We start from the raw sequence: 26,503 nt of genomic DNA, 5'->3' as shown, positions 1-26,503 counted from the left end.
TTCTGTTAAAAATTGGAAATATATTTCCAAATTTTGAAATATCAAAAACTAATTTTGGTGAAGTTAAAAAGAGTAGTACTCTTGGTTGCTTACCTTTGCCTTCTAATTATTTGTGCTCTACTAGTGAGCCTTTGGGTTATTCTGGTTCTTTTACATTATTTACATAACTTGGAATAGATGATTTGACAAAAAATTCACTTGGGCTAAAAATGGAAATTAATAACTTAAAGCTTAAAGTTTTACCTCATGAAAATAAAGAAAATAGACAAAGTTTAATATATGTTTGGGAAAAATAAAAACAACTTAATTTTCCTCATAATTTATAAGTGTTCAGGAATATAAATTCCACCACTAATTCTAATTAACATTTTATTTTTGTAATCCTCCAAGGTTCCCCCAGCAGAGATGTGGGGCCTTCCTTGGGTCTGAAGAAGTCAAGCTCATTAGAAAGTCTGCAGACCGCAGTTGCTGAGGTGACTTTGAATGGAGATATCCCTTTCCATCGCCCACGACCTCGGATAATCAGAGGAAGGGGGTGCAATGAGAGCTTCAGAGCTGCCATTGACAAGTCTTACGATAAACCCACGGTGGATGATGATGATGAAGGCATGGAGACATGTAAGTTTACAATGTCATAAAGAAAAACAGTTGAAATAGCTCAATAAAGCAGCAGTTTTTTAAAGAGTACTTCAGGCAGCCCAGGGGTTCACAATACCCTTCACAGGGAGGGCTAAACTACTTTCATAATAATACGAAGTTGTTTATCTTTTCTAATTCTCTCACAAGTATACAGGGGGGTGTTTGTAATGTGACATTATGGTAAAGTGGATGCAGATCAGATAGAAGGATCTGTTTTTTCAACTAGGTATTTTTTTATTTTTTATTTTTTAAAAAAATATATTTTTATTGATTTTTTACAGAGAGGAAGGGAGAGAGATAGAGAGCTAGAAACATCAATGAGAGAGAAACACCAACCAGCTGCCTCTTGCACACCTTCTACCGGGGATGTGCCCACAATCAATGTACATGCCCCTGACCGGAATCGAACCTGGGACCTTTCAGTCCACAGACCAATGCTCTACCACTGAGCCAAACTGGTTTCGGCTGTTTTTGATTTTTTAATTTAGTAAATCTTCATTGCTTAGATTATTACAGTTGTTTCTCCTTTTCCCCCCCATAGCTCCCTTCCATCCATTTCCCACCCCACCCTCTGCCTTTACCTCCCCTGCACTGTCCTCATCCATAGGTGTATGATTTTAGTCCAGTCTCTTCCTGTACCCCCACACCCTTTTCCTCCTGATAATTACCAATTTACACCCTTTCTTTGCCCCTGATTTTATTATATTCACCAGTTTATTCTGTTCCTCAGAGTTTTAATTCACTTGATTTACTTCTTGATATATATGTATTTGTTGTTCATAATTTTTATCTTTACTTTTTTCTTCTTCCTCTTCTTAAAGAATACCTTGCAGCATTTCATATAATACTGGTTTGGTGGTGATGAACTCCTTTAGCTTTTTCTTATCTGTGAAGCTTTTTATCTGCCCTTCAATTCTGAATGATAGCTTTGCTGGGTAGAGTAATCTTGGTTGTAGGTACTTGCTATTCATCACTTTGAATATTTCTTGCCACTCCCATCTGGCCTGCATAGTTTCTGTTGAGAAATCAGCTGACAATCATATGGGTGTTCCCTTGTAGGTAATTAACTGTTTTTCTCTTGCTGCTTTTAATATTCTCTCTTTGTCTTTTGCCCTTGGCATTTTAATTATGATGTGTCTTGGTGTTGGCCTCTTTGGATTCCTTTTGGTTGGGGTTCTGTGCACTTCCTATACTTGTAAATCTATTTCTTTCACCAAGTGGGGGAAGTTCAGCTGGTTTTAATGAGATTTGCTAAAATATAAAACAGTGCCATTGTTCTCACTATTATTTTTGGAAAAAACCAGGTATTTTTTTGTAAAAACGTAATTCCTGTTAATATGAAATTTTATTTTTATAATGTAATTAATATTTTTGAGTTTTCTGTTTTAATTCACTCAATATTGATAATACATAATATTTTTATTTTGAGTTTTCAATAATTTTTAGGAGCATAAAGGTATCCTGAGATCAAAATGTTTGAAAACCACTGCAACAAAGTATATGTATAAAGTGATGTCTCCAATGACTACATTAGTAATCTATAATTTTAAAAACATGTTTTTGTTTTATTTTTATGAATTAATCATACTTTCCTTAAACTGAACTAACAAGTTATTTTTGTGAGTGTATATTTCCAAATTGCAAAATATTTTAAGCCAAGGCAATTAAAAGTCAAAGGTTAATATGAATGATCAATATGTTTTCCATCATATATTGGGGGGAAAATTAACATTTATAAATATGTACAATCATATGCCTCAGGGAGTTATCAAATATTTATGGTATAGTATAACCATTTAATTTAAAAGTAAGGGAAAAACTCTACTAGTTTACTTGGAAGAGAAAGGGCTAAAGAGTTTTAATAGTAAAAACTATTGATTAGCTTATATTTTTCATAACTACTAATTTACATTAAGAAAAGTTGGAGATACCACATCTTGAAGATAAAGCAAAGACTAGAGATAATTAAAGTGGAATGCAAGCTACTTGCAATTTAACTCTTAGTTATAATTTATTCTCATACTTATGTAAGAAAAATTGTGGCGAGGAAGAGAGTTGTTTTTGTTGTTGTTTTACTTTAAATTCTTTATTATTTAAAGTATTACATGAGTCTACTTTTCCCCCATTGACTTCTCTCCCCCCACCGGCACCTCTAAGCACAAGCCCTCACTCTCTACTGTCTGTGCTATTGTTTATTATATTCCACAAATGAGTTGAGATCATGTGATATTGATCTTTCTCTGACTGGCTTATTTTGCTTAACATAATGCTCTCCAGGTCCATCCATGCTTTTGCAAATGATAAGAATTTCTTCTTTTTTTATAGCAGCATAGAATTCCATTGTGTAGTTGTACCATAGTTTTCTAATTCATGCATCTGCAGATGGGCACTTAGGCTGTTTCCAAATCTTAGCTATTGTAAGTTGTGCTGCTATGAACATAGGGGTGCATAATATCCTTTCTGATGGGTGTTTCTAGTCTCTGGGATATATTCTTAGAAGTGGGATTACTGAGTTAAATGGGAGTTCCATTTTTATTTTTTTGAGAAACCTTCATACTCTTCTCCACAGTGGCTGCACCAATCTATAAATACATTCCCACCAGCAGTGCAAAGGGGTTCCATTTTTCTCCACATCCTTGCCATCACTTGTTTATTGATTTGTTGATGAAAGCCATTCAGACAGGTGGGAGATTTGCATCTCTCAAATGATTAGTGACTTTGAACATGTTTTCTTATGTCTCGGCCTTCTGTATATCTTCTTTCAAAAAGTATCTATTGAGGTCCTTTGGCCATTTTTTGATTGGATTATTTATCTTCCTTTTGTTAAGTTGCTTGAGTCACCTATAAAATTTGGAGATTAAACTTGTTTTGGAGATAACATTGGCAAATATGTTCTCCCATGCAGTTGGCTTTCTTGTTGTTTTGTTGATGGTTTCTTTTCCTGTACAGAAACTTTTTATTTTGATGTAGTCCTATTTGTTTATTTTCTTCCTTATTTCTATTCCTTCAAGAACTGTATCAGTGAAAGTATTGCTACAACATATGTCTGCTATTTTGCTGCCTATGGAGTCTTATAAGAATTTTATGGTTTCTGATCTTACATTTAAGTACTTTAACCATTTTGTGTTTTTTGGTTTTGTTTTGTTTGTTTGTTTGTTTTGTTTGTTTTTTGTATGTGGTTTAAGTTGGTGGTCTAGTTTCTTTCTTTCTTTCTTCCTTTCTTTCTTTCTTTCTTTCTTTCTTTCTTTCTTTCTTTCTTTCTTTCTTTCTTTCTTCTTTCTTCTTTCTTTCTTTCTTTTTTTTTTTTTTTTTTGCAAGTATCTATCCAATTTTCCCAACACCATTTATTGAAGAGACTATGCTCTTGCCTTTTGTCAAATATTAATTGACCATAATGGCTTGAGTAGGTTTCTGAGTTCTCTGTTCTGTTCCATTGGTCTATATGTCTGTTCTTGTGCCAGTATCAGGCAGTTGTGAGAACAGTGGCTTTGTAATATAGCATGATATTTGGTATTGTGATCCTTCTACATTATTCTTCTTTTCTGAGTATTGCTGAAGCTATTCAGGGCCTTTTTTTTACTCCAGATGAATTTTTGGAGAGTTTTTTCTAGATCTTTGAAATATGCCGTTGGTATTTTAATGAGGATTGTATTGAATCTAGATTGCTTGGGGTAGTATAGACATTTTAATGATGTTGATTCTACCACTCCATGAACATAGTATGTTCTTCCATTTGTTTATGTCTTCCTCTGTCTCTTTTAAAAGCATCCTATAGCCGAACCGGTTTGGATCAGTGGATAGAGCGTTAGCCTGTGGACTGAAAGGTCCTGGGTTCAATTCCGGTCAAGGGCATGTACCTTGCTTGCGGGCACATCCCCAATAGGGGGTGTGCAAGAGGCAGCTGATAGATGACTCTTTCTCATTGATGTTTCTAACTCTCTATCCCTCTCTTCCTTTCTGTAAAAAATCAATAAAAATATATTTTTTTAAAAAGTCTCCAAAGAGGAGACTTTAAAAAATAAATAAATAAATGCATCCTGTAATTATCTGAGTACAGGTCCTTTACCTCCTTGGTTAAAATTATTACTAGGTGTCTTAATTTTTTTGTTGCAATGGTAAATGGAATTTTTTTAATTTTTATTTTTTAGTTTCTCTTTCTGTGAGTTCCTTATTGGTATATTAAAAAAAACCATAGATTTCTGGTTGTTAATTTTGTATCCTGTTACATTGCCAAATTCATTTGTTAAGTCTAGTGGGGTTTTTTTTTTTTTTTTTTTTTTTTTGTTGTTTTTTTTTTTTTTGTGTGTGTGTGTGTGTGTGTATATATATATATATATATATATATATATATATATATATATATATATACACACACACACACACGTATTATTGATTTTGTACAGAGAGGAAGAGAGAGGGATAGAGAGCCAGAAACATCGATGAGAGAGAGTCATCGATCAGCTGCCTCCTGCACACCTCCCACTGGGGACGTGCCCGCAATCAAGGCACATGCCCTTGACCAGAATCGAACCCGGGACCCCTCAGTCCGCAGGCCGATGCTCTATCCACTGAGCCAAACTGGTTTCGGCAAGTCTAGTTGTTTTTTATGGTTTTTAATGTACAATGTCACTGCAATAATCTGCAAATAATGACTATTTTACTTCTTCTTTTCCAATTTCTTCTTCTTGTCTGATCACTATGGCTATCACTTCTAGTACTATGTCAAACAGGAATGGTGAAATAGGGCATCCCTGTCTTGTTTCTGTTCTTAGGGGAAATGGTTTTAGTTTTTGCCCATTGAGAATGATTTTGGCTGTAGGTTTGTCATACAAACTTTTATTATGCTGATGCATGATCCCTCTATTCCCATTTTGCTGAGAGTTTTTTTTTATCAGAAAAGGGTGTTGGATTTTGTCAAATGTCTTTTCTGTATCAATTGGAATGATTTTGTGATTTTTGTCTTTCAGATTGTTTATGTGATGTACTGTGTTTATTGATTTGTGGATATTGTAGTCGCCTTACATCCCTGGAATAAATCCCACTTGGTCATGGTGTGTGTAGTGCTGGATTTGGTTTGCTAGAATTTTGTTGAGGATTTTAGCATCTATGTTCATCAGGGATATTAGCCTGTAATTTTCTTTCTTTGTAGTTTCTAATCTGGTTTGGGGGTTAGCGTAATCCTGACTTCATAGAAAGAGCTTGGAAGTATGCCTTCCTCTTGAATTTTTTGGAATAGATGGAGGATCGGTTTTAGTTCTTTGAATGTATGGTAAAACACCCCTGTGAAGCCATCCAGTTCAGGGCTTTTGTTTGCTAGAATCTTTTTGATTACTGTTTCAATTTCCTCCATAGCTATTGGCCTACTGCGATTTTTAGGTTCTTCTTGATTGGGTTTTGAAAGGTTGTTATTTTCTCTAGGAATACATCCATTTCATCAAGGTTGTCCAGTTTGTTGGAATAGAGTTGTTTGCAGGTTTTTTTTGTTTTTTTGTTTTGTTTTATTTTGTTTTGTTTTTTTACAATCCTTTGTATGTCTGTGGGATCACTTGTTACTTCACCTCTTTCATTTCTGATTTTGTTTATTTGGGTCCTCTCTCTTTGTTGGTGAGTCTGGCTAGAGGTTCATCAACCTTGTTTATCTTTTCAAAGAACCAGCTCTTGATTTCTCTGATCTTTTGTATTTTTTTTTTTTTTAAATCTTCATACCATTTATTTCTCCTCGATCTTTATTATGCCCTTCTTTCTGGTTACTCTGGGCTTTGTTTTGTTGCTCTCTTTCTAATTCTTTAAGTTGCAAGGTTAGATAATTTATTACCATTTTTTTGTTTGTTTTGTGTGTGGGGGAGGGAGTGGGGGTTGTGTGTGTGGTAGGCTTGTACAGCTATGAAATTCCCTCTCAGGACTGCTTTCATTGTGTTTATAGATTTTGGGTTGTTGTGTTTTCATTGTCATTTGCTTCCAAGATGCTTTTTATTTCTTCTTTGATCTCGTTGGTAACCCAATCATTGTTTATTAGCATGCTATTTAGCCTCCAAGTGTATAATTTTCTTCATTGTTTTTATTGTATTTGATTTCTAATGTTATGCCATTGTGATCTGAGAAGATACTTGTTATGATTTGTATCTTCTTGAATTTGAAGAGACTTTGCCTATATCCCAATACGTGGTCTATCTTTGAAAATGTCCTATGTGCATGTGAGGAGAACATATATTCTGTAGCTTTGTGGTTAAATGTTCTGAAGATTACAATTAAGTCCTGATCTAATGAGTCATTTAGGATTGTTGGATTTTTTGTGTGGATTTTTTGTTTGGAGGATTTATCCAGTGATATCAATGGTATATTAAAATCCCCCACTATGATTGCTATCAATCTCTCCCGTGATATTGTAACAAAGTTTCTGGAAGGAAGTTTTTTTTTATGTATTTTGGTGCTCCTGATTTGGATGCATATATATTTACCAGAGTTACATCTTCTTGTTGAATTGCTCCCTTTAGTATTATGCAGTGGCCCTCCTTATCTCTTGTTAGAACCTCAACTTTTAAGTCTATTTTGTCAGATATAAATATTGCTGCCCCAACTTTTTCTCATTATTATTTGCCTAGAAAATTTTTTTCCCTCCCTTCAGTATTGATCTATGTGAATCCTTTGTTCTGAGGTGGGTTTCTAATAGACACAAATACACTTAGTGGCCAGATTATTATGATCTCTGAATGCATAATAATCTGACCACTCAATGTATATCCTATATAATAAAAGCTAATATGCAAATTGTTCCCTTGACCAGGAGTTCGACCAGCAGGCAGACCAGTCAATAGCCCTTGTTGACCCCATCCATGCACCAATTCATGCACTGGACCATATATATATATATATATATATATATATATATATATATATATATATATATATATATATATTTCCCCCCCCCCCCCCCCACACACACATATTTATATTTACACACTGAGTGGCCATATTATTATGTGTTCAGAGATCATAATAATTTGGCCACTCAGTGTATATGTGTCATGTTTTCTCATGCATTCAGTTACCCTGTCATTTGATTGGAGCATATAATACATTTACATTAAATGTTGTTATTGATACTAGAGGCCCAGTGCATGACAGTGGTGCACGGGAGGCGGTGGTCTCAGCCCAGCCTGCACTCTCTTCAATCCTGGACCCCTCAGAGGATGTATAACAACCTTTCATAATTTGGGACTGCTGCGCTCAACCGCTCACCTGCCTGCCTGCATGATTGCCCCTAACCCCTCTGCCTGCTTGCTTGATCACCCATAACCACCTCTGCCTGCCTGCCTGATTGCCCTGAACTGCTTTCCCACTTGCCTGATTGCCCCTAACTGCTCCCCTCCTGGCCTGATTGCCCCTAACCACCTCTGCCTCTCCCTGCACCCAGGAACCAGGATTCTCTCCTCTGCCAGTTGCAGGCACCCAGGACCCAGACCAGCTTTGTAAGGGTCAATCGTAGCTGCAGGGGACCAAGGATGGGCGGCATTACCCGGGCCGCAGCTGCCAGCGCCTGGGACTGCATTACAGGCGGCTTGTTCCCCTCCCGGACTGCAGACATAGACACTGGTGCCTGGGCCCGCGGGTGGGCGGCTTGTCCGTCTCCTGGACCACAGTCCCAGCCACTAGCACCTGGAACTGAGGGTGGGCAGCTTGTCCCTCTCCCAGGCCGCAGGCACATGCACAGCTCTTGTGCCCGGGATTGCAGGGAGGGAGGTTTGTCCCTGTCCTGGGCCGCAGCCTGGTTCATTCCCATTCCTCTCTCATGAGCTCATTTGTATCTAGCTGATCCCCATTCCTCTCTTCCCAGTGTTGAGGGTCTGTGGGCGTAAGGGTGTGAGGGCATGAGGGCATGATGACTATTTGCATATTAGCTCTTTATTATATAGGAAGTACTTGTTTGTCACCATTTTAATTACTTATGCTTGTATTCCTTCTTGCCTTTCTATTTCTTCTTTTTACAGCAGTTCCTTTAGCATTTCTTGCATTGTTGGCTTGGTGGTTATAAACTTAAACACACACACACACACACACACACACACACACACACATGTTTTGTCCTAACTGATTTGGTTCAATGGATAGAGCATCAGCCTGCAGACTGAAGGGTCTTGGGTTAGATTCTGGTCAAGGACACATGCCTGGGTTGTGGGCTCAATCCCTAGTGGGGGTTGTGCAGGAAGCAGCCAATTGATGATTTGTTCTCATCATTGATGTTTCTTTCTGTCTTTCCTTCTGCCTTCCTCTCCGAAATCATTAAAAAATATCAAACAAACAAAAAACATGTTTTTATTGATTTTAGAGAGAGAAGGAGGGAGAGGGAGATAGAAACATCAGTGAGGAAGAAACATTTATTGGCTTCTTCCTTTACGCCTGGTGCTGGCGATCAAGCCTGCAACCTAGGCATGTGCCCTGACCTGAAATCCAACTGGTAGCTTCTTGTTGTATGGGTCAATGTTCAATCAACTGAGCCACACTCACTGAACGAGGAAGAAGAGTTTTGAGTAAAAATCACATTCTTGATGTTGAAGATGGTGGCATAGGTAAACGCCTGTACTAGCCACTTCCCACAACCACATCAAAATTACAACTAAAATGCAGACCACCCATCTTTCAAAACCACTGGAATGCTGGCTGAATGGAAGTGCTACAACTAGAGAGGTAAAGAAGAAAGCACACTGAGACTTGTAGGAGGTGTGGAGGGGCAGAACGGGCTGGTCCGGCAGTCATGTATGCCACTCTTTTAATCAGGAGGGAGATCATCTCTGCGGAGGTTGCCCTGGGAAGCAAGGAGTCCCAGTCTCATACTAGACCCCATCCCAGTCCCAGAGCTGGGAAGAGAAGTCCCTACTGGCAGTAAAAACTATGGGCTATAAAAACTAGTGCATATTGGGGCTCAGTGACACAGGCTGCTGGACACCCAGCTATTTCTCTTAAAAGGCCAGCACCACAGCTGAATGTACAAGGTCCTGTTTTCTCTTGAGCTCCAGGACCAGTGCAAGACTCTTGGTAACACAGACACATATGAGCAGGAACTGGATAGTGTAGCGTTGGGGCAGGAACTCGGCAGGGAAGCTTTCTCTCAGATGGAAGTATTCATAGGGATCATTGTTCCTATGCTGGGACCCCAGGGTCAGGTCTTTATTGTAGTTCCTGCTAGGTAGCCCCAGGCAGTGTGTACACCCTAGAATCAGTGTATCCTGTGGTCAGTGTCCTATCATATCAGATTACAATTCTACACATCTGTAAGTGACACGCTCAAGGGGCAGCAGACTCAGTGAGCATTAAAGCCCATTCAAACAGTTGTGCTCCAAAGGGGTGTTTCCTACACAGCAGCTCTCCCAACTACAGCCTCAAATGGTCTGGAGGTCAGTTCCTCCCAGTGACAACAACAACTTTCAAATCTCAACTACAACAAGACTGCTCACAGCCCACAAAAGGGTGCACCTAGAGCTCCCAGCTCAGTTGAATAGGGAGGCTGAGCCACTGGACCCCATCGAACACCTACTAAACAAGGCCACTCTACCAACTCAAGGAGACGTAGCAGCTCTGCCCAATACATAGAAACAAACACAGGGAAGCAATCAAGATGTGGAGACAAAGAAACATGTCACAAATGAAAGAAGTGGAAAACCAGCTGCTGGATTTAGAGTTCAAAACCACAGTTACAAGGTTACTCAATAATCTTGTAGAAATGTTTAAAAAAAATGGAAAAGGACCATTCAGAAATCAAGAATATACTGACTAAAATAAAGAATAATATACAGGGATTCAACAGTGGAGTAGAGGATTCTGAGAATCAAATTATTGATTTGAAATACAAGGAAGCAAAAAACACCCAACCAGAAGAACAAAAAGAAAAATGAATCCAAAAATATGAAGATATTGTAAGGAGACTTTGAGACAACTTCAAGTGTACCAACATTTGCACATTTGCATTATGTGGGTGCCAGAAGAAGAGAGAGAGCAAATGTTGAAAACCTATTCGAAGAAATAGTGACAGAAAACTTCCTCTACCTTGTGAAAGAAATAGACTTACAAGTCCAGGAAGCACAGAGAACCCCAAACAAAAGGAACCCAAAGAGGACCACACCAAGATAAATCATAATAAAAATGCCCAGGGCTAAAAACATAGAGAGGAACCTAAAGCAGCAAGAGAAAAGTTAGTTACCTACAAGGGAATGCCAATAGACTGTTAACTGTTTTCTCAATGGAAACTGTGCAGGCCAAAGGGAATGATAAGAGATATTCAAAATGATTAATAGCAAGAACCTACACTTAAGATTATCCAGCAAATCTATAACTTAGAATTGAAGGTCTAATAAAGAGTTTCATAGACAAGGAAAAGCTAAAGGAGTTCATTACCACCAAATCAGTATTACATGGAATGTTGAAGGGTATTCTTTAAGAAGAAGAAAAAGAAAAAGATTAAAAATATGAATAACAAAATGGCAACAAATATATACTTAACAACAACTGAATCTAAAAATATAAATAAATAAAAATCTAATTGACAGAGCAAGCTGATAAATAAAATAGAATCAGAGACATAGAAATGGAATAGATTAATGATTCTCAGAGGAATGGTGGTTAGGGGGCTGGGAAGAGATTAAACAAAGATCTTATATGCATTACCTATGGACACAGACAGTAGGGTGGTGAAGGCCTGGAGTATGGAAGGAACTGAGGGGAAGAAGATAATGGGGAGGAAAAGAGGGATATTTATAATAATAGCAATAATACAAATTATATATATATATATATATATATATATATATATATATATCACATTTTTAGGAGTTTTAAAATATATAATTTTTGCCTTTTGCATATAATGTGTTTGGGAAGATGAATATTGCTGCCATAATATAACATGCAAAGCAAAACTTAGAAGATTGCTCCACCTTGTCTCCCTCCTAATTCTCTGTATATATCTGGACAGTTTGTGGTGTTTCTTTTTCACTTCACTCAGAGATTTCAAATTTATGCAGCCTATTCTTGCCAGACGAAGAATGTATTTTTTATATTTGCTGCCTCACCTGATCTCCAAGATTGAGTCATATGAGCTTTCAACTTTCTTGAGTTTTTCCCATTGTACCTATGGTTCCTTGCCATCCTAACAAATATGACTTGTGCAGCTCTTCTAAGGCAGGAACTGTATTACCTGTAGATGTTGCCTCTGTATCTACTGGGAATATATTTAATAAGAGATGTAGTACTACATCTAATAAGTACTACATCTCTTATTAAATATTAAGCATCTATAATCTATGATGCTTATGAACATGTTCTTGTTAAAAATGTTATTTAAATTCCATTGTTTAATGAAGTTCTTTTCACTTACATTACTCATTTCAAATGCAACAGGGGATGAAATCTTAATTCTATAGGGATAGAGCTTCCCTCCAAAGTGGACATCTCAGTTTTTCCCTATATAAACTTAATTTGCTTTTTAAACTATAGATAACATATTTATGAATATTATATTAAAGCTTATTCATCCAACTATTGTGAATACCAAAACAAGTAAATAGACTAATTACAATTTCTGAGCCTGAAGTAAAGTTCTGGACAAAGCTGGCAATGACACTTGTGACATGAGCACTCACAACTACAAAGTACCCTGTTTTCCAAAGTCTGATTTTTACAGAGCAGTCTTCTGGACTTTGGATGGCAAGTGAAAGGCAACTGTCATACATTTCTAATATTTGCAGTTTGAATTGTTGAAATTTAATTATTAGAGTGGAGCAAACACTGACCTGGAGTTCAGATGATTTGCATCCTAGTCTAACCAGCTTGGAATGTGGTCAAGTCATTTAAAATCTTTTTGAGCTTCTCACTTGTGAAAATAAAGATTTGGACACCTAAGTCACTGATTTTCAGATTGTGTATGGTGATGTCTGGTCAGAAGGCCCTCAATGGTTTGGGGATCATCAGGAAACAAATGGGAGGCTGAGCAATTGGAGTCTGCAAAGGCTTCATGCCTCCCTTGCTGTCACCACTTCTCTGTCTTGACAGTTGTGGGGTTTTTTAGATAAACCACTTTTAATACATTGTGGTCCTTTATAAATTTTAATTTTAATAAAAGGTAGTTTGTTGTTATTCATAAAAATTTTGAAAGACTCTGGTTTAGATGATTTCTGAAGTCCCTTCTAGTTTTCCTATTTCATGTTTCTTGTATACCTGTCAGTTACCTCCCCAAGTCCTGCCTGCAATTTCTCTCACTTTTGTAAGGTCCATGAGGAGAACACAATTATGTCTATTTAATGTATATTTGTTATGCCACTAAGTGAGCTCCTACATAACTAGCACCATTGTGTGCCAGAGGGAGGGAGAGAGAAAGAAAGCGAGAGGAAGAGAGGGGCACTTTCAGAATGCAGTAAATGGGATGGTCATGACATTTTGCTGTTCTTGTTTGGGCCCAACACTGGACCTGCATGTTACTGACCTCAATATCTCAGCAAACTTTTTCCCCCAAATTATATATACATATATCTCACGTATATATTATATAAAGAATATATGTCTATAATCTGTCGAGGCTTGTCTTACTGCCTGTAGTCATTAGACTGTCACTTTCACATGTAACTAGAAAGAAAAAGGTGTTTCATGGCTCCAATCATGAGAAAGAAGTCAGCTCAGCTAGCTCTTCCTTTTCAAAGCCTGGCTTGTGGATTCTCACAGCACACTTCTGTTGCTGGGCCTTTCCAGAATCTGTGTTCCCATTTCTAGTTGTGCTCCTGCATCCCTGCCTTGCAACATGACCCTTGCTGTGTGCCCAGTATCCTATCGTTGTCTGTACTCTGTGGGATTCTGGCAGAGTGTACTTCTTTGTAAGGTGGTATGACAGCTGCAAACACTTGTTGAGATGAAAGTGCGATCACTGTTGAATGTTGCTTTGAAAAGTAGACCAGTGTCTGAGCAGAGCATTTTTTGTTATCCAGGACGTCTTGTAAGGATGCAGGTAGTACACCCTGGAAACCTTGGGCTGGGGAGGGCCTGTTGTAAAAAAACTGCATAAGGAGAGTCCAGGCTGGGTGGTGTAGGCAGGCTTAATTGCTTTCTCCCCTCATTGAGCCCTTTTCATCTTAGGCATGGGTACCATTGATTGTTCTTGTCACTTGGGTTGAGCATCTCACTGGTGGCTGTATTTCATAGCTCTGAACAGGCTTGTCTCTTCTTAGCAGTGTTGAAATCATGGCATTGACACAACACAGGGGCCCAAAAGACAGGGGCAGGATCCATATGGTATCTGGTATCTGTCATATTCTGTAACACTTGCACTCTTCCCGTGGAGATGGCAGAAGTCAGCATTTTAATCTCTCTTGTAATCCATCTGGCCTCTCCATGTTGTATGTATGTTTGGTTCAAGATGGAGCTTTGTGCCCTGGGACTCATTATCTCTAAGGTTGTAGCCATGTTGACAGGTCAAGGCATATACAGTCTGTTCTCTCTTTTATGTAAATTACATACCCTGCTTGGCTCTCACCAAATGGCTTTCGCATGCCCCATAATTAGTCAGTTTCTGTTGCTACCAAGAAAATGCATGCAATAACATTTCTTTGTTTTCTTTTTGAAAAATATGTAGTTCTGTCCTAGCTGGCCTGGTCAGTGGATAGAGCGTCTGCAAACTAAAAGGTTTCAGGTTTGACTTCAACCAAGGGCACATGCCCGGGTTGCAGGTTCAATCCCATGTAGGTGGCCTCCAGGAGGTAGCCAATCAATGACTCTCATCATTGACATTTCTATCTTTCTCCCCTCTCCCTTCCTCTCTGAAATGAATAATATATAGTTCTATTATTTCTCAATTAAAAGTTGAAAACTTTTTTTGTTGGGATCAAGGAGGTGAAACACAACAAAACCAAATATATCCTATTGATTTGAATATGCTTAGAATTTTAAATGTGAAAACCTGTGTACCTTAGAACATAGAGATAAATTGCTTTGGAGTAGCTTGCCTACTTTCATATGTATTATTAGGAGAAAGAGAAAGCATTGCTCTACAATAAAAATAACTTAGGTTAGCAGTATCAGATTTCAAGAAACTAAATTTACTACATTAGTAAGCCAGCTAATATGAAAGCTTCCTTGGGAATTATTGTTTGTTTTATTAGCTGCAAAATAGCATATTGCATTTGTTTTCCTGTGTTTTTTTTAAATGTTTATTTTATTTTTTATTTTTGCATTTTAATTTCTTTCTTGGTTAAGGTATTACGTATTTGTCCTCATCTCCCATTACCTTCCCAAACCCTCCCCCCACTCATGCCTTTCTTCTCCCTCCCCTCCCTTGTCTGTTCACTGGTTAGGCTTATATGCATGCGTAAAGTCCTTTCCCCCCCACCCCTCCCCACCTTCCCTCTGAGGTTTGACAGTCTGATTGATACTTCCCTGTCTCTTGATCTATTTTTGATCATTAGATTGTGTTGTTCATTATTTCCCATAGATGAGTGAGATTATGTGATATTTATCTTTCTCTGACTGGCTTATTTTGTTTACCATAATGCTCTCCATTCCAATCCATGTTCTTGCAAATGGTAGGCATTCCTTCTTTTTTAGCAAAACATAGTATTCCATTATGTAGATTGGACCACATTTTTTTGAATCCACTCATCTGCTGATAGGCACTTAGGCTGTTTCCAAATCTTAGCTATGGTAAATTGTGCTGCTATGAACATAGGGGTGCATGTTCATAACAGCACAATTAATCCTTTCTGATTAATGTTACTAGCTTCTTGGTATATATTCCTAGAAGTGGTATTACTGGGTCAAATGGGTGTTCCATTTTTAGTTTTTTGAGGAAACTCCATACTGTTCTCTACAGTGGCTACACCAATCTGCATTCCCACCAGCATTTCACGAAGGCTCCTTTTTCTCCTCATCCTCTCCAACATTTGTTGTTTATTGATTTGTTGATGATAGCCATTCTGACAGGTGTAAGATGGTACCACATTGTCTTTTTTATTTGCATCTCTTGGATAATTAGTGACTTTGAGCATGTTTCATATGTCTCTTGTCCTTCCTTCTGTCTTCTTTCGAAAAGTTTCTATTTAGGTCCTTTGTTCATTTCTTTGATTGGATTTTTTGTCTTCCTTTTGTTGAGTTGTATGCATTCCCTGTAGAGGTTGGAGATTAAACCCTTATCAGTGATAACATTGTCAAATATGTTCTCCCATGAAGTGGTCTTTCTTGTTTTGTTTATGATTTCTTTTGCTGTGCAGAAACTTTTTATTTTGATGTAGTCCCATTTGTTTATTTTTTTTTTATTTTCCATAACAGTGTCAGTGAAGAAGTTCCTTCAGCATATGTCAGATTTTTCTGCTTGTGGATTCCTCTATTATTTTATGGTTTTCCATTTTATGTTTAAGTCCTTTATCTAGTATTTGGAGTTTATTTTTGCGTGTGGTGTAAGTTTGTGGTCTAGTTTCATTTTTTGCATGTATGTGTTCAATTTTCCCAACACCATTTATTAAAGAGATTGTCTTGATTCCATTGTATGTTCATGCCTCCTTTGTCTAATATTAATTGGGCATAGTCGTTGTTGTCAATTTCTGGGTTCTCTATTCTATTCCATTGATCTATATGTCTGTTCTTATGCCAGTATAAGGTGGCTGGAAGGCTGAGTGGACTGGGGGACTCCAGAAGTAAATGCCTTGGTGGGGCTGAGCACTGCCATCTTGTGGCTGTGGGTACCGCCATATTTAAGGGTGCGACAGTCAATTATCATATCCCCTCTTTATTGGCTGTGGGTGCCACCATCTTTGAGGGTGTGGCACTCAGTTAGCATATTCCCTTCTTATTAGCTGTGTGCTCTGCCATCCTTGTGGTGGCATGGGGGTCAATTAGCAAATTCCCACTTTATTAGCTAGAATGTTGAATCCTTTGTCTTCCAAAGTAAATTATAAATTACTCAATAATACTTGTTTATCATTAGGTATTTCCAGTATTGGGGGTAATTCTTTATGAATAGGAAGTAATAAAGAATAGTTTTTACATGGTTGGCTTTTTGTTCACTCTGTCATTTACTCAGCAGATATTTTTTAAAAATAAAATTGATTTTTTTACAGAAAGTAAGGGAGAGGAATAGAGTTAGGAACATCGATGAGAGAGAAATATCGATTAGCTGCCTCCTGCACACCCATTACAGGGGGTGTGCCTGCAACCAAGGTACATGCCCTTGATTGGAATCAAACCTGGGACCCTCTATCCTCTGAACCAAACCAGTTATGGCCACTCAGCAAATATTTAAGGATGCTTATTTGGGCTTTGCCTGCAGAGGGGAATGCTTGTTTACTAATTAATAAAAGTAATTATATAATTTTTATTTTGTATTCTTCTGTTTATACCTATTGAACAATTCATTGAACTCTAGTAAAATGTCTGAACAAATTATTTAATTATAGTAAACTTGTCAGAGCTGCCTGGAATGACATTCACTGTTAAATCTTAAACTTATTATAAATAGCATTGTAGGTATTTCAAAGTTGCTGTAAAGTCTGACTTATATAATGTACTTATTAGGATGCTTTTAGCTTCATTCACTAGAAAATTCAATTCATAGCACTTTGCACCATTAGGAAATACAGTCTTACATAACTGAATTCTAGAGTTAATTGGGAAATGTCTGGGATTATTGATTCCACAGCCTTAGCTTTGTTATCAAAGACCAACATCTTTCTGCTCATTTAACTGTACTGTTCACAATCCAGAGGGTAACTGCAGAGCTCAGAGGCATTTTACTTTCTTGTTCATATCCAACAGAAGGCAGTGAGCCATCTTCCCAAGCATGGAATATGTCCGTTCAGATTAATGGGGTCATTCTGGGCAATAATAACACTGGGCTATTAAATCAATAAGTTAGACTTATGTAAACTTTATAATGGATTAACTCCCTTGGAGCTGGATTGCATTCCTGAACACAGAGTCCAATTAGGAAGAAGAAAGGGAGAAATGGATTTTGGATAAGCAGCCAGCAAAGATCAACAGTACAAAGATCAATACTAACAGTAGTATTATTGCTGCTGCTGCTGCTGCTGCTGCTGCTGCTGCTGCTGCTGCTGCTGCTGCTGCTTCTTCTTCTTCTTCTTCTTCTTCTTCTTCTTCTTCTTCTTCTTCTTCTTCTCCTCCTCCTCCTCCTCCTCCTCCTCCTCCTCCTCCTCCTCCTCCTCCTTCTCCTCCTCTTCCTCCTCCTCCTCCTCCTCCGTCTCCTCCTCCTCCCCCTCCTCCTCCCCCTCCTCCTCCCCCTCTCCTCCTCCTTCTTTTTTTATTAAATATATTTTATTGATTCTAGAGAAAAAGGGAGAGGGAGAGAGAGATAGAAACATCAATGATGAGAGAGAATCATTGATTGGTTGCCTCCTGCATGCCCCCTCCTGGGGATCAAGCCAGCAACCCAGGCATGTACCCTTGGCCAAAATCGAACCCTGGACCCTTCAGTCAGCAGGCCAACACTCTGTCCATTAAGCCAAACCAGCCAGGATGGCATTGCTTCTTAATGGTGAGGGTGAGGTCAAGATCATTGAGTGGCTTATAGTCAGCTTTTGACAATAAAATGTTTGTGATGACTAAATAGAAATATTTATTTATGGCATAAGGTACAGAACCTTGAGTTTCAGCTGAAATTGGAAGTCATTTTCTTCATAATCATTAACATATCAGTGCCCAGTTTTTTCCAAACTTCTTGGTGACTCAGTCCTAACAGGATGCTTGGCAGAATTGAGTAGCTTAATTTGTAACACAGACTAGAATTTTAATTGAGTTTTATTTGCATTTGTTAAAAACATGGTAATTAAATGTCTTAATTGTACGAGTGTGCTGCATTAAAGAGAAATAAGCAGCTTCATGTTATAACTTCTTTAAAAAGAGAAACTTCAGAGTATCTATTGTTATAGGTAATCACATAACTGATAGTTCAGTGCATCAAGTTAGTTAAAATAGGCATAAATGTTCATAAAAAATAGAAATTTCTATTTGTTTGGAAGGAGATCATATTTCTTTGTGTAGCCTCTCTGCAAAGGGAAAGGTAATAATCTATAAAGATGAGCAAAATTAAAGAGAAGAATTGTAAAAATTTATATACTATTTAAAATAGTAAATTATCTAAATGTAGGATTATGGTTAATTCTTACACTGTAATTTTCTATATGAACACAGAGAAAATTATATATATATATATATATATATATATATATATATATATAATTTTTTTTTAATTAAGCATGGGCAGCCAATTTGTTAGGTTTTTAAAAGAGTAATCTTGCATAGGATAAAGTGAGATATTCCCATTTTTCCCTATCAAATAATTTTAGAGTTTGAAACATATGTAATGCCATATTTTAAAAAACATCTTATGTTTGTATCAATACATATGAAGCTACATATTGCTAAATATTTTTAATTAGTTAGCATCAAATGGATTAGTAAAATAAGTACACCCCCAGAAGAATTTCTGTGATAATGTATTATCAAAATTAGAATGTTCAAAGTAAGTATAAAGAATTCTCAAATGTCAGATTATCATCTTAAATAGTTCACTGGCATGGGGCGGGAAACTGTGGGATATTTTATTTTATAAAATGTGTTTATAAAACCCAAAGTTAATAAATGATTTAATACTGATTTTCTCTGTTTCACCCAATTTATAAAATAATTGGTATTACATATACCAGAAAATTGTTATGATTATGAAAAGAATTGGCAACAAATGTAACTTCAGTGCCCAGTTAGTTGTGATGGCTCTGCCTTTATTCTGTTACCAAGCCAAGAGCAGACATATGCCCCTGTACTTCTGCCAACTATCAGGCGAAGAACTAGCATTCATGCGTTATGGTGATGGCTGCTGTGGAAGACAAAGTTGTTTAATTTACTGGGCTCATTTTTTTGTTTTTAGTTTCAAACATTGATGAGGGTTGTATAATCCATTAAACAAAACATACAGGACTAACAATAATATAATAAAAATATATCGAAGATGATGAGAGCGGAAACAAGTACAGTTGACCTTTAAATATCGTTGAGTTTCAACTATACGGGTCCACTAACACATGGGTGTTTTTCAGTAAATAAGTACAGTACTGTCAGTGTATTTTCTCTTAGGGTTTTCTTAATGACATTTTCTTTAACCTACTTTATTGTAACACAGTATATAATACATATGCTATACAAAAGCTGTAAATTGACTGCTTATGGTATCAGTAAGGCTTCAGTCAACAGTAGTCTATTAGCAGTTAAGTTTTGGCAGAGTTAAAAGTTACATGTGGATTTTTGACTGTGTGGAAATTGGTGACCCTAAACCCCGTGTTGTTCAAGAGTCAGTCTTCCCAGTGTTACTGTACTTAGGGTCTGGCCAGTGGGCATTATTCTGAACCTAGAAAAATGGCCATACCCAGAGACTGCATAAATGTTTGTATGATTGGGATAAAGCAATGAGTTAATAATCTTTCATTTAAACAACCTTTTATGAGCAGCTGTTGCCTGTCTGGCATTCCTCATTTTAGAAGCTCAGAAAGTGGGAGATAGACATATGTGAAGTGCAATAATAACAGTTTGTTACAAAGAGATATGGAAGTATATAGGTAAAAGGAGTTTTGCATGTTTGGTTTAGAAAATCCACTACCATCCATCTGTTTGAGTATAACAACCAACCTAGATTTGTAGCTGGCAAGAACTTTTTAGAATTGTTTTATAGTGATTTGGTCATTTATCTCAAAGTTGAGGCCACACCTATTTCCCAAAAGGTTAAGAGAGTGGTTGGTAATCAGAGCATAACCATATCAAGGGTATTGACAAGGTGCTGCAGCCCTACTAAAGCTGTATTTACATTCTTCTGGGAGTCTGTCATTGAAATGGCTTCACATAATTTGCAAGTTCTTGAAACACTAGGCCAGAATATTCTTTCCCTCCTCTTTGTAGACCACAAAAAATTACAGCCTTAGCTCACCATTTATTATATTTGCAAGGCTATCGATTTTTACTAGCAGTGGCCATCAAAATTGTAACTGGCTTCCTTCAATAAATCTGCACAATTCCTATTTATGCATTAGTTGAAAAAGAATAAAAGAAACAAGTTGTTGTGGTTTTTGTTTTTTTTTTTTAATATATTTTATAGATTTTGTACAGAGAGGAAGGGAGAGAGAGAGAGAGTTAGAAACATTGATGAGAGAGAGTCATCGATCAGCTGCCTCTTGCACACCTCCTCCTGGGGATATGCCCGCAACCAAGGTACATGCCCTTGACCGGAATCGAACCCGGGACCCTTCAGTCCCCAAGCCGACGCTCTATCCATTGAACCAAACCGGTTTCGGCATGTGGTTCTTTTTTTTTAATCTGCCATGTTAATAGGAAGAAGAGAGTGGCTCACGTTTGATAACCCAGTACAGAAGGAGGACAATCTTTCTGAAGTCATTTCTATAGTTGCTAACCCATCCTAGAGCCACTGCACAATTGATCTTGCTTCTTGAGTGATTCATCAATGTGAGCCACAAGTCACAGTATTCAGTTACCATACAGAGTTAACAACACGTTTCTGAAATATACTTCTGACTGCTGTAATTATCTTCTGGGAAGACTGTGTAATGACTGGTTGATAGATTACTGAAATATATGCTGAATGAAACATGGAATCTAGCCAGAGTTGACTAAAAATTCATGAAGGTCTTGCTAAAGTACAACTGTACAAGGATATAATAGTAGAAAGATCCCCACGCAGGAAGTGTGCTGGACCCAAATCTTTCTGTTTCCTCAGCATTTAGAGGAAGAAGTTGGTCTAAATGACCTCCAGAGTACTGCCTGGATTTAGACTTGGTGATATTCTTACTCTTTTGCTAGACCTAGGGTATGACCTGCTGAAATGGGCAATAAGTTGGCTCATGTCTTTAACTTAATGTGTCAACAAAAAGAATTCTTTTAGTATTATGGTAAATAGCTGGCATTAATAAAAGTATCAATTGGCTGTATTCATGTCATCATTTGATAGTCTCTTTTCAGATGTGTGAGAGTTTAGTAGCATAACCTAAGATATTGAGTTTGTTTTAATATGTCTTCTTATACTCCTGTTATTGTGTATTGCTAACTTAAGTGCTCCTCACTGAATTTCACTTGAAGATACATTAACTTGATTTAGAGATCTGTTCTTTGTGAAAGATTGGGAAGAGGCCTACTTGTTCTTTTTGGTTCTACATTAGAAGAAGCCTAAAAATATTGATTCATACTTTGTTGATGGAGAAAAAAAGATGATCTCAGAATTGAAGGGGTAACACAAAGCCCCAAATCATAGGCAATCAGTCTCAGAAAAGATCTTATGAAAATGGCTGACTATGTGTATCTATTGCTTCACAACTTAAATTCTGGAAGATTTTTTGGTAGGTGGAAACCCACTCTAGTTACCTGTCTTCTTTCAAATGCAAACAGTTTGGAGTATTGGCCATATTTTTATGAAATGTTGGTTCACAGGATGAAATCTTGTTATTTAAGTACAGCTTTTATCTGCAAAATTCAGAGGAGTATGGGGTTATTAAATCACACATTTTCATGATTCTATCCAACTCTGTTTATCTGCTATTGTGTAGACTCACATGCAAAATTATTTAGGATTAGAAGATGTAGTACCATTTGCTTGTGATGTTGACCTTATTTAATAGCATCATAAATAAAAGCTGCAGAAGCTGTGAAGATCCAGTCTTCTGTTTGCAGAAATGACAAATGGACATGCTTCGGAGCTTGAGGAAACAAATTATTGTACTACCATTGGTGTGCTAACTAGAGAGTGGTATAATATAACTCATTAATGAGGGGCCAGAGTGGATCCACTTCATTCTTACCCAGGAGGAATGTAAGCACTTGGGGAAGGACTGCTTATTTTCATTTTGCAAATATCGCAAAAAGGACCATTACGGGTTTGTGCTGTGATGAGGACCAGCCAATTCCCACAGCAATACATGTTCTGTGTCAAGGAGGATGTTACTCTGGGGAAATCAGCACCTGGCTGAAAAGCAGCTTCTCTTGACCTATTGGCACATCATTTTCTATACAAACGTACAGAGGTCATCCATATCACATACTCAGTTTTAATTCCACGCAGAAGTAAATGCAGCCCATGTTAATAGCAACATGTGGGAAAAGAAAATCCTCACATATATTTTAATTCCTTATTTTTGTTCCTTTGTTTCACTACATTCCTTATCTGTTTTTGTTTTTGTTTTCTTCCAAGTGGAAGAAGACACAGAAGAAAGCTCAAGATCAGGGAGAGAGTCTGTGTCCACAGCCAGTGACCAGCCTTCATATTCTCTGGAAAGACAAATGAATGGAAACCAAGAAAAAGGAGATAAGATTAATAGGAGAAAGGATAAAACAGGAAAAGAGAAGAAAAAAGATAGAGATAAAGAAAAGGATAAAATGAAAGCCAAGAAGGGAATGCTGAAAGGTCTAGGAGACATGTTCAGGTAAGTCTTTACCAACCAAATCAGATCATTCCTCAACATATGTATGAGGTTAATAAGAAATACTAAAACACAAATTTGAAAACATTATGTTTGAGCTCAACCAAAATTCTTTTCTAATTTCCAGTCTTAATTACTTCATTGTTATATTCTTAATGATTTCACCTTCATGATTTTAGACCATTTTATCAGCCTTAAAGATGATACCTTGCTAACTATGGAAATGACTGTAGAGAGGAAGGAGGGACAAGTCTGTATCTTAGCTATGCATAAGATTAACAGCCCCATTGAGACAAAAGACTATTAAAGCAGTGTTTGTACTTTTGTGAGTATGAACAATGATTCATTATTTAAATTTAACATAGAGCTCGAGTTAGAGGTAGCATTAAAGGTTCATTAATAACAAGCCTAATAAAAATATTACAAATAGAGCTTTAATTAAACTATGTTGATTAATTCATGTTATTTCAGTCTTTAAAGTTTAACTAAATGTAGTCTCTAGCTGTTTTCTGACAGAAGTTTTTGTGCCCCTCAATTATATTATAGGATTACTTAGCATATCATGCTTTACAAATGATTGACACACAATAAAAGTGACAAGTTTTTCTTAATTTGCACTGCAACTCTTCCATAAATGTTCATCTAAGGTGATTTATAATATTTAGGTATTTAATGTACAATATAAAGATTAGTTGATTGTCTCATAAATTAAACCCCTAAACATATCATGATGATGGTTTAAATTGAAAACATACAGCATAATCATTCAACTCTTCAAAAAGTAGTTACCCTATATTATGAATCCCTTCCTTTTGACCTTTTTTAATTAAAAATGTGAATGAGCTTTTCACAGAAATTTTTTATTGATGATCCTGAGGTTACCCTCAGTAACTCAAGAAATTATAGATATGTCAAGCCTAGAGCATTGAGGACTTAGGGTTAAGCCTTCAGGCTACACAGCACAATAGATATGGTGCTGTAGATGTCTGATTAAGACAAGTGCATGGAAGAAGTAAGCAATAGATCGAGATAACACAAAAGCTGGCCTATTAAACTGTGTCCATTTTATTTTAAGTACAATTGGATTTCCATTTCCGGTGCCTCAGAACATTGGGATTTTGATAGTTTTACATTTTTTTTCTTGCTTATATACTGATTCTTCTGAATCCATTTTCAGTCATATCATTTTTCATTATATTCCATGTCCAAGAACACTTGGGGTGAAGTTGCCTTAATTGCCACTTTATTTCTGTTTCTGTGTTAGCCAGGGGGCTTTCATTCCTTACATGCAAACTGACAGCTCCTAAATGGTCACCTACATAACACACATAAATAAGGTGGTTGCCTATCAATTAAAATTTGAGTAATTTGTACTACTGTCTTGTTCAAATTATAGAATATGAGAGGTGAGCAAACCTCCTTTGAGACTTACAGAGCATACTTGGAGCCCAGTCACGTTTTCCAGGGTTTCTCCTGAAGTCTTATTGAAATCTAGTGGCTTATTAGTTTTCATTCATCAGCTAATATTTATCTAATAGACACAGTGCTCCATTCTCATGGAATAGGGGATAAGAAAACTTTTAGTTTGTCTATAACTTATTTAATAAATTATTTTAACCATAAATGCTTTTTTTTTTTTTTTAAATTTCAGAATAAGAGAGACCTTATAGTAGACTTTTCTTTTGGGGGCCAGAGGAGTGGAGAGTGTCAGGGCCATGGGGAAATATATATTGTTTCAAAGGGACCCTGAAATACAACACAGTACAACCTTCTTTTTGATAAAAGTTCTCTGAAATACTACATGATGTTTTTTCTAGATCAAATTCTATAGCTTATACCTTTAACAGTGTTGTGATGAGGAAGTGGACCCATTTATGCTTTCAGGGCCTGGTATTCTTGAAAATAAACTTCTATGTTTAGGTTCCAGGGCTGAGGTTTTTTTTTCCTAAGAATTAAGTTTATGTCCTTCCAGTATTTAAGAATGGCTATTAATAAAATCAGAGATGTCTATTCTTTTCTGGGTATATAACATGGTTCTGCTAGAATAACATGACATTGGCTTATGAAAGCCAGTTGTTCAATTTTTAGAGATTTTTGCCAACCAGTTGTTAAATACAACCATTACTAAAAATTAAATAAGTTCTACAAAGTACTCAAAATCTGTCACATCTTAATTGTTTTATTACATTTTACTATAATCTCTGCTTCTGAGGTTATTGACACTGGTGCTAGCTATTGGCATGGTGCTAGTACTGTGTACGGTGTGCTCTTCTCAGCTTCAGTTCTGGGACCTCATGCTGCCAGCTTAAAATCAGCCATGTTGGGAGGACTTGCGCTATGGAAGTATGTGAATTCCACAAAACTGAGCTTTTTCTCCCATGAGAGCACCATACCACATGGGGAGGAGAAACAAATTCTCTGCTACCCTTCTAAGTTATCCCAGTTGAAGAAATAAACAAAATAACATGAGACGGATTAACAAGAGAAAATTACCAGATTTATTACCTGTACACATATGGGGTTCCTAAGAACATGGGACCTGCCTTTTTAACAGTGGGACACAGAAAGGACTAACTAAATGACTCTTGATAGGCTCCTCCCTGCCTATCACACTAATTCATATTAAAATATAGTCATATATGATAATTGCTTATTTAGAACAAGTCTTCTAAATTCTTTCAGAAATTTAGGGGGAAGATCAAAGATTTTTCCTGATTCTGTCATTCCTTAAAAATAACTAGTTTAAAATGTCTTTAAAAAAAGGGGCATATTTTGGGGTGGCAAACTTGGCTTCCCCTTACCATGGAGAATGTAAATATGTCTTAAGCAGAGTTGTTCTATCTTGTCTACTTCTCTTGATCATGACTGTCTTTCTGACTGCAAACCAGTGCTTATTCCTCTGGAAAATGGTTAAAGCTTACCAAACACTCTCCTTGGAAATGAGAATAACTTATTAAACATAAAGTAAGTTTTTTGTTTTACTATTGGCTCTCAGTCATTTCTTCATACTATTTTTATATCTCTATAGTATTTCAGAAGACTTTTAAAGCATTAGTAGGTTTTTAAAAATATTTTTACTGCCTTTCATACATATTGGATCTAATTATTTGAGACTAATAGACTCCCAGATTCTTTTATGCTTTTTTAATAGCATAGGGAAAATAGTAAGATTTTTAAATTAGTCGTTTCCCTTCTCTTTGTTCTTTTAAATAGTATGTGATTTCCTTAGCAAGGTTGCTTTTAAATAGCTTAATAAAAAATGTGTATGTGCATATAGATTTTTTAGAACAGTGTGTAAGGAGATTCAAATATAGCTTGCCCATGTTGGCCTAAACTACAAAGCAGGGATGTGTATGTGTGTGTTATGATTTTGTTTCTGTGTGTTGTTTCAGATAATAGAAAAATGT

The 26,503-nt window shown here is 36.8% G+C and overlaps 1 protein-coding gene across 33 annotated transcripts in view; it reads left to right on the top strand.

Annotated features, from left to right (window-relative positions):
- The window catches only part of PARD3 (par-3 family cell polarity regulator), a 569,056-nt gene that overhangs the window by 318,764 nt on the left and 223,789 nt on the right, over positions 1–26,503 (top strand). For all 33 annotated transcript variants that reach the window (XM_045586290.1, XM_036454403.2, XM_036454413.2 and 30 more), the window contains 2 exons: positions 391–618; positions 22,868–23,099. In XM_045586290.1, the coding sequence (XP_045442246.1) occupies positions 391–618; positions 22,868–23,099 (460 nt within the window). The remainder of the gene's footprint in view (positions 1–390; positions 619–22,867; positions 23,100–26,503) is intronic.

Source organism: Pipistrellus kuhlii, unplaced genomic scaffold (assembly GCF_014108245.1).
Source record: "Pipistrellus kuhlii isolate mPipKuh1 unplaced genomic scaffold, mPipKuh1.p scaffold_m20_p_1, whole genome shotgun sequence".
Lineage (NCBI taxonomy): Eukaryota > Metazoa > Chordata > Mammalia > Chiroptera > Vespertilionidae > Pipistrellus > Pipistrellus kuhlii.
Note: the sequence above shows the minus strand (reverse complement) of the source record. Positions and strands in the feature narration are given on the sequence as shown.